Source organism: Ochotona princeps, chromosome 7, assembly GCF_030435755.1.
Source record: "Ochotona princeps isolate mOchPri1 chromosome 7, mOchPri1.hap1, whole genome shotgun sequence".
NCBI lineage: Eukaryota > Metazoa > Chordata > Mammalia > Lagomorpha > Ochotonidae > Ochotona > Ochotona princeps.
In genome coordinates, this window is record NC_080838.1 from 84942554 (window position 1) to 84951845 (window position 9292).

At 46.3% G+C, this 9292-nt stretch overlaps 1 protein-coding gene across 1 annotated transcript; it reads right to left on the reverse strand.

Moving 5' to 3' along the window:
- Positions 1–1972: 1972 nt before the first annotated feature.
- Positions 1973–7200, reverse strand: LOC131480731 (uncharacterized). The gene is given in 2 exon segments (XM_058666666.1): positions 1973–5577; positions 5580–7200. Coding segments are annotated over 2 exon segments (5226 nt in total).
- Between the last annotated feature and the right edge of the window lie 2092 nt (positions 7201–9292).

Sequence of the window (9292 nt, forward strand, 5' to 3'; positions counted from 1 at the left end):
TCTGGATCATCTTGTTGGATTGTACGGTACCGGGATCGGGCGATCTGGTATGGTGCAGAATGTAAGGTTACTACTAAAGTCTGAATAAGTGCGAATCTGTTATTAACAAATGCAACTAATTTCTTGTAAATACAGGGTCCAAAAAACAAAATTAGGAGAAAAATAATTAGGGGTCCCATTATTGAGGTTACTAGGGTAGTGAACCAAGGTGACCGGTTAAACCAATTCTCGAACCAACCCCGTTCTGACTCTAGTAGGTGTTGTCTTTGTTTGAGCCTTTCTCTGAGTTTAGCCATGTTATCTCGCACTAATCCCGTATGATCTGCATAAAAGCAGCATTCTTCTTGGAGTGCCACACATAGTCCTCCCTGTTGTAAGAATAGAATATCTAATCCTCTTCTATTTTGCAGTACTACTTCTGAGAGAGAGGTTAAAGACTTTTCAAGGGCACTAACTGATTCTTCTAATGTTTTTATATCATTGTGCATAGCATTTTGGAGCTGTTTAAATTGACCAGTTTGTATGAGAGCGGTGGTTCCTGTCCCTATTCCTGTCGCAATCCCTCCTACAGTTATGCCTCCGAGTAACAAAGCCAGAGTGAGGGACACTGGTTCTCTCTTGGTTCGAAATCTATTCTCAAAATGGTCAAAAATATATTCGGAACCATGATAAATAATCTTAGGCCATAATTCTATTAAAACACAATAATCAGAAGTCAAATTAAGTATCACAGAAGAGATGCATGGAGTCAATCCAGTATTGCATGCCCAATAGGTTCCATTGGGAGCCATTAAATTATAATTTCCTTTAGTTAATGTTTTGATTTGACTGCATAATGCCTGATGTGTCGTGGGAATAGTTCCTATACAAAGACCTTGTCCGGATACTTCAGACAGAGTTAATTTATGTTGGGGAACAGTAGTACAATTGATGGGTGTAGAGGTGTGATTAGTATAATTTCCTATAATGGCGGTTCCTTCATAATAGGGAGGTCTAGAGATCAAACATAGCCAACAGTCTTGAGTCCGATCTGGGTCTGTGAGATTAAGGGTTGAATAGGCTCCTTGCAATAAATCGAATAATCTGTCCCCTGTTGTGGTTGTCACAACGCGGTTACTGATCTGCGGAGATAATGTGGTAACATTTTGGAACATATTACGAACTTGTGGGACTTGGGGTGCCAATAAAGAGGGTTTTCTCTGTCTAGGAAGGACAGGGTTGGGACCAATAGGTTTTGAGGGGCCCTGGTCCAGACGTAATCTGAGAGTGAAAATGAATCCTTGATCTGTTCCTGACATATAAAATCTCAGACCCCATGTCCTTCCCTTAATCCATTCTGGCAGATCACTTATTTTTCTTCCTTCAGGGGTAAAGGAAATGTTAAGTGGATTACAAGAGAAATCTTCACAATCTCCACCTTTCCACCATTTTTTTCCAGGGTTAAAGAAACAAGTACCGGGTCCTGAGCTGGTCGGAGTATGCTTACTCCGGCTGACTTGTATCCAATCCTTTTTGTTGGGTTTCCAATAGACTGTCCCAGATGTCTCACAACCCCATGCAGCACAAAAATAGGCATCTAGCCCCCCACAAGTGTGTATCTGCGTTTTATCTCTTCCAGTTCCTGGACATACATAAAATGGAAGTTTTTGCAGCTCTACTCGAAAGCGGGGATGGGAGCATCCTGGTATCTTATAAGGTGCCCGATGGCATGGACATAAGCCATACTTGGACTTAGGGACACATTTAGGTCTTTCTTTTGCAGGATCTATTGAGGGGATGTCCCAATTATTAAGACCGGCAACTAAATCACACACATCAGGGGTTAAATCAGGCCACCAGGTCCCAGGGGGGGCTATTTGGGAGGTTGACCACACAACATCTCCAGTTTGAGAGAGAACTTCCCAAGCCATTGATCGGGAGATATGGGGACTGCTGTGAACTAAGCTAGAATTTAACATCACTCCTATAATAATCAGGGAGCCCCACGGGTTAATCTTATCTTTAGAGGATTTTGAGTGCGTTGGACTTTCCATGTTGTCGTGGCGTTGCTTTCTTCTTCTGAAGAGTGGGCAGCCTTGACGTGGGAGGCGTGGATCCAAGATGAGATGCCGTCTACTTTGAGTGCTGTTGGTGTGGTCAAAAGGACGGTGTAAGGACCCTTCCACCGAGGTTCCAGGTTCTTAGTCTGGTGTCTGCGGACCCACACAGAGTCTCCTATCTGGAAAGGGTGGGGTACCACTGGTTGATCCGTCTGGTCCTTGTAGGCAGCTGCAAGTGGTTTCCAGATTTCCCGCTGTACAAGTTGTAAGGCCTGCAAATGAGCTTTTAAAGAAGGTTTATTGGCAAAATAAGGGATTAAATTTGAACTAGAAAGACTAACGGGGGACGGAGGTGCGCCGTACAAGATTTCAAAAGGAGTGAGACCATGTAGTCCTGGAGTATTTCTAATTCGGTAAAGGGCTACCGGAAGGAGGAGCACCCAGTCTCTAGAGCCAGTTGCAAGCGTGAATTTGGTCAAAGTCTCCTTGATGGTTCTATTCATTCGTTCTACCTGTCCTGAACTCTGGGGTCGGTAAGCACAATGTAATTTCCAATCAATCCCCAGTAACTTGGACACTGATTGACTTATCTGAGAAACAAAAGCAGGCCCATTATCTGTTCCTAATACCTGAGGCATACCATACCTTGGGAAGATTTCTTCTAACAGTTTCTTGGTCACAACGTTTGCAGTCTCGTGCTTAGTGGGGAAAGCCTCTACCCATCCTGAGAAGTTATCCACAAATACTAGAAGATATTTATAACCATATTGTCCAGGCTTTACCTCGGTGAAATCAATTTCCCAGTGAGTCCCAGGGAGGTGTCCTCGCACTCGAGTTCCTTGTCCTACTTTGGTTTTTCCCGCATTAACTTGTGCACACGCCGTACATTCATCCACTACAGTTTGTAAGATTTTATTTTTCCCTAGTAGGAAATAAGGACTCTCTTCTCTATCCAGAAGGATTTTCATTTTTCTACTGCTGAGATGGGTTAATTTATGTAAGCAGGTAATTAATTCACGAGTTTGCTTTTGGGGCATTACAGGTTTACCATGAAATACCCAATGTCCTTTTTCAGCATCATGTTGTGCCCCTAATTCTTGTAAGATTCTTATATCTTCAAAGCCATACTCAAAAGAGGTATCCAGGGTGGACCGCACTTCCTGGGTAGTTAGAGAAAGAGCTCGGGGCGGAGCTTTGTTCTCTAGAGCCACTTCCCGGGCAGCAGTGTCTGCCAGTCGATTGCCCCGAGCTTCTGGGCTCTGTCCTTTTTGGTGTCCTAAGCAATGGATGATACTCAATTTTCGAGGCAAAAACAGGGCCTTAAGTAAAGCCAAGATCTCAGACTTATTTTTAATGTCTTTGCCCTCTGAAGTCAGTAACCCTCGCCTTCGGTATATTTCTCCATGAACATGTGCCGTGGCGAAAGCATAACGGCTATCAGTATAAACGTTAAGCCTCTTACCTTTTGCCATTTGGAGCGCCTGGGTTAAGGCGATGAGTTCAGCCTTCTGGGCTGAGGTCCCGGATGGAAGGGCCTTAGCCCAGATTACCTCGGTCTCTGTGGTTACTGCTGCTCCGGCTTTCCGTTCTCCATTATCTATGAAGCTGCTCCCGTCCGTATACCAGGTGAAGTCCGCGTCTTGGAGGGGCTGATCCGTTAGGTCTGGTCGTGTCCCGTGTACTTCTGCGAGGATCTGTAGGCAGTCATGCTGCTCTATATCTTCCGGTTGGGGAAGCAGAGTTGCTGGGTTTAAGGCAGCAACGGGTCCAAAGTGTATCCGGTCCGTGTCAAGGAGCATAGCTTGATAATGGGTCATACGGGCATTGGAGAGCCAGCGGTCTGGCGGTTGTTTGATTAGGGCTTCAACTGCATGAGGCGCCAAGATAGTCAATGATTGTCCCAAAGTTAATTTGCCAGCATCCTTAGTTAAAACGGCTATAGCTGCCACCATCCGCAAACAAGGTGGCCAGCCAGAGGCAACAGTATCCAGTTTCTTAGAGAGGTAGGCTACAGGTCGCCTCCAGGGCCCCAATCTTTGGGTCAGGACTCCCTTTGCGTAGCCCTGCTTTTCATCCACAAACAATTCAAAGGGCTTCGTGACATCGGGAAGGCCCAAAGCAGGAGAAGTCAGAAGAGCCTGCTTGATATCATCAAAAGCCTGTTGCTGCTCAGACCCCCAGTTAAACGTTGCTCCCTGCTTTGTAAGGGGGTAAAGAGGGGCTGCCATTTCAGCAAACCCAGGAATCCATAGGCGGCAGAAACCCGCGGTCCCCAGGAACTCTCGTAGTTGACGAGAATTCCTTGGGGCGGGCATGTTGGTCACCGCCTGCTTGCGGGCGGCAGTCAACCACCTCTGTCCATCTTTTAACTGATATCCTAGATATGTGACCTGGGTTTGGCAGAGCTGTGCTTTCTTTGCAGAGGCTTTGTAGCCTAATTGTCCCAAAGTTTGTAACAGGGACTCAGTGCCCTGTCGACAATCTGTTTCGGTGGTTGCTGCCAACAGGAGGTCATCCACATACTCTAGAAGTATTAGAGTTGGATTCTGGACTCTAAAATCTGCGAGGTCCCGATGGAGAGCCTCATCAAATAATGTGGGACTATTTTTGAAGCCTTGAGGCAGCCTGGTCCAGGTCAGTTGACCTGAGAGTCCCAAATCCGGGTCCTTCCATTCAAAAGCAAACAAAGATTGGCTTTGGGGACTAAGTCTGAGACAAAAGAAGGCATCCTTCAAATCTAAAACTGTATACCAAATATGTGTAGGCGGAAGTGTGCTAAGTAAGTTATAGGGATTAGGCACAGTGGGATGAATATCTTCCACTCTTTTATTAACTTCCCTTAAATCTTGTACAGGTCTATAGTCCTCTGTTCCCGGCTTCTTTACTGGAAGAAGCGGGGTATTCCAAGGTGATCGGCAAGGAACCAAAATGCCTTGATCCAGAAGTCTCTTGATATGTGGTCTGATACCCTGATAAGCCTCTTGGGACATTGGGTACTGCTTTATAGAGACCGGAGTCGCAGTGGCTTTCAGTTCAATGATCAGAGGCGGCTGCCGGAGTGCAAGGCCTATCCCTCCGGTTTCCGCCCAAACCATAGGAAATCTCTTTATCCAAGAATCTAAGTTTAAATTTTTTATCTCTGTATTATTTGGCCCCAGAATCTCATATAACCTGTATTCGTCTTCTAATTGGAGGGTGAGGACCTGGAGAGGCGCTCCCTTTGGATCAGTTATTCGAATCCTATTACTCTCAAAATGTATATGCGCCCTTAATTTGGTAAGCAAATCCCGTCCCAATAATGGATAGGGGCAATCAGGAACATGTAGAAAAGAATGAGTCACTTTACCAGTCGCCAGCTGCACTCTTCGGTCAGTCGTCCAATGGTATCTTTTTCCTCCGGTCGCTCCTTGGACCCAAGCCGATCTGTCGCTCAAAGGTCCCGGCGCATGGGTCAACACCGAGTGCTGTGCCCCGGTATCCACCAGGAAGGTGACAGGTTGCCCCCCAACGTTAAGAGTTATCCTGGGCTCAGGGAGGGCTCCTGGCCCTGACCTCTCTAATCTTCTAGAGTCAGTATGGAAGCCGGGTGCCCTGGTCTTTTAAATCTCTTTGGGTTCTTAGGGCAATCTCTGGCCCAATGTCCTCTTTCCTTGCAATAGGCACATTGATCTTTATCTACTTGGGGGCTCCTCCGATCCCCTCCTCGTCTCTCCTGAGTTTGTCCTGTCACTATGGTGGCTAATAGCCTACTTATTTCCTTGTTTCTTTTGCGATCTCTGACATTCTCTCTCTCTTCAGCTTCACGTCTCAACCTTTCATCACGTTCTTCTGCTTCCTTTTTAAGTCTCTCATCTCTTTCTTCCTGAGTTTCACGCTTATTAAAGATACGTTCTGCCTCTTTAAGTAAATCCTGAATAGAGCTTTCTCTGAGATTATCAAGTCTCTCAAGTTTCTTTCTAATGTCTGGAGCTGATTGCCAGATGAAGGACATGGCCACATTGGTGGCTTGCCCTGGATCTTCTGGGTTATATGGGGTGTATATACGGTAGGCCTCTTTTAGCCGCTCAAGAAATGCCGAGGGAGTTTCCTCGGACCCCTGTACTACCTGCTTGATCTGAGCCAAATTGGTGGGGCGCCGTGCCGCCCCATGGAGACCCGCTATGAGCAACTGGCGATAGAGACGCAGGTGGTTCCTACCTTCATCCGTAGTGAAATCCCAATTGGGCCACTCCAAAGGAAAGGCTGCATCAATCTCATTGGGTAATTGGGTGGGGCGGCCATTGTCTCCTAGAACATTTTTCCTGGCCTCCAGGAAAACCCGTTGTTTTTCCTCGGTCGTCAATAATGTCTGTAGTAACTGTTGACAATCATCCCAAGTGGGTTGGTGTGTCACTAAAATAGACTCAATCAAAGAGGTTAGCATAGAGGGATCCTTGCTAAAGGGGGGATTGTTATGTTTCCAATTGTATAAATCAGAGGCAGAAAACGGCCAGTACTGGAGCCGATCATTGGGACCGGCCCGCAGGGGGAGGGCACGGGAAGTGGAGTCAGGAGGTTGTTCCCGACGCCCTCGTAGCCGCCCTGCCATCGGGGAAGGTGCAGGATCGGCGGCTGGGGTCTCTTCCGGTTCAGCTTCTGCCGCTTGTTGATCTCGATATGGTGGGGGTTCCTCAGCCAGCAGGTCCATTACTAGATCTTCTCCTGGGGGTAAGACCTTAACTTTGGGTGATTTTTCCTTTGCATTTTGAATCTGTGTGGGTTTGACAAGGGTTGGGTAGAGTGAAGACTGAGAGGGGCGCCCAAGGGTTGGAAGGGGAGGAGGAGCAGAGGGGATGGGGGTAGAGGGTGGTTTAAGAGTAATAAAAGGCCTGACCCACAGAGGTGGAGCATGAATGAGGGCCTCCCAGGTAATTATATAGGCCACTTGGTCTGGATGACCATGAGGACCAGGATCCATCACTTTGTGTTTGACCTGTGAAATAATGTTAGGATTAAAGGTTCCATCTCTTGGCCAGCCAACGTTGAAGGTTGGCCACTCTGAGGAGCAAAGGATAATCCATTTTTTCTTGCGGACATCTACTGACTGATTGTTAGCCATGTCCTGGACATCTCGCCAATGCTGTAAAGTAAGGCTAAGTGGGGTGGTAATAGATTGTCCCATTATCTCGACAGACAAAACACTGAACACAAAAACCACAAACAATAGGCCGGCACTGAAACAAAACAACTTCGCAGCGCGGCTTCGGTGCCAAACCGAAAGCAAAAACTCAAATGGAGATCGTGATGAGAGTCCGGATCTCTCGTCTCCCAAACGAACCGTGTACCCTTCAGACAGTGGGGGAGCCCCAAAGAGTCCTATTCGGGTCAGGTTCACAAAATTCAAATGAGCCAGAAACCTGACTCCAAATGTCCCCGGAACGTCTTCCAGGGTTGCGGTCGGGAGTCCGAGCCCGTCGGCTCCTCCACGGGTCCGCCAAGTACAAAGCGACACGGCCGGGTCGTACAAACGCAAGCGCGAGATTTCAACACAAACACAAAGACAAGGACATAAACAAATTTCAAGCGCTGGCCAGCTTACCTCCCGGAGGTGGGTCGGTGGTCCTTGGGCAGGGGCCTCTGATCCCGGACGAGCCCCCAAATGAAAGACCCCCGATATGGGTGTCCCTCCTTTGGAGAGGCCCCTCCCAAGGAACAACGAGACCACTTGTACGGATGCAAACAGCAAGAGGTTTATTCAGATACACAGGTACCTGGGGCAACAAAGTCTCTTGGAAGACTTGCGCGCCCTAGGTTGGGGTCTGGGGGTTTTTATGGGGTTCAGGAGCAGAAGCGCAATTACAGAAGCAAGAAGCATAGTTACAGGACTCTGATTGGTGGACTCCTATAAGGCCAGGGTCATGATGATGACAATTTTATTTTAGTACCGGGGATTTTTAATAATGACTAGTTTAGCCTTGAGTTGGTTCCCTATCTCTGATAACAGCTGAGTTGGCGCTGAGTTAGCTCTCTTTCCTAATATTTCTGCCTTATTTGGGGGCCAGATGTTTGGCCACGGATATGAGGCAAGCTTGCCCTGTCCTTGTCCGCTTCCTTCCCAGAGATCCTGTTATTCTTAGTTCTAAGCCTTGCATAATGGCGTTGCTGCTGTTAAAGCTCATGCTTTTTGGTGAGGGTCTTTCACTCTGTGCTGTAGCTAAAACACTTACTCAGGGATCACACATACATATGCCAAAAGTAAAGCAATAAACTTCCAGAACACAACATAGAAAACATTTGGTGACTGATTTGAGCAAAGATTTCTTAGCTGTGGAATCAAAGGGAAAATATTTTGCTCTTCCAACAACATGATTAAAAATAATGAAAAGAGAAATTTCAAATTGGAAAAAATTCTTTGTCAATGTTAGATTTAAAAATAGGATTTCTAAGAATATGTGAAAGATCACCAGAATTCACCAATAAGAAAACAAGTCTGATGGTTCATAGCATAAATTCTCTGCTTACACTACCTGGAAACCCATATGGGCACCTGTTCATGTCCCAGCTGCTCCACTTCCCATCCAGCCCCCTGCTTATGGAGGCTGGGAAAATAGTTGAGGATGACCCAAAGCCTTGGGTTTCGTTTCCCACATGGGAGACCCCGGAGAAGCTCCTGGATTCGGATCAGCTGAACTCCAACCATCGTGGCCACCTGGGGAGTGAACCAATGCATGGAAGATCTTTCTCTTTTTCTCTCTCTCTATACCTGACTTTTCAAAATAAATAAATCATAAGAAAAAAGCCAGGAGTTCAGTAAAGGGTGAGTGAATAATTCCAGCAGATATTTCACAAAGGAGTATATATGGAGAAGCCCTGATTTTCAGAACCAAATTGATAAAATGTGCTTATACATATTAATACACCTATTTTTTCCAATTCCACAGGTGAGCATGTCATCATGCCCATCCTCATGGATCCTTGGCGACAGTGATGATGCCATATTAATGGTGTGCCTGGCACTCATGTCGAAGATCTCAATCTGAATTGCATTTCTTGGTTTGTGGCTTCGCCCCAGATCAGCTTTGGCCTCTGTTGGCTGTATGCAATGTCTTTTTCTCATCATCCCAGTCTGATTATCAAAAAAAAAAAAAAAATCCAAAGTAAAAGCACCTTCTAGCACTTAAGAAAATATTCTTAGTAGTTTTTATTTCCGGTTTTCTATGTTGCTTAGTTTCCCTGGAAAGCAGAGGCCAAAATGGGTCAAAATGTAAACACTT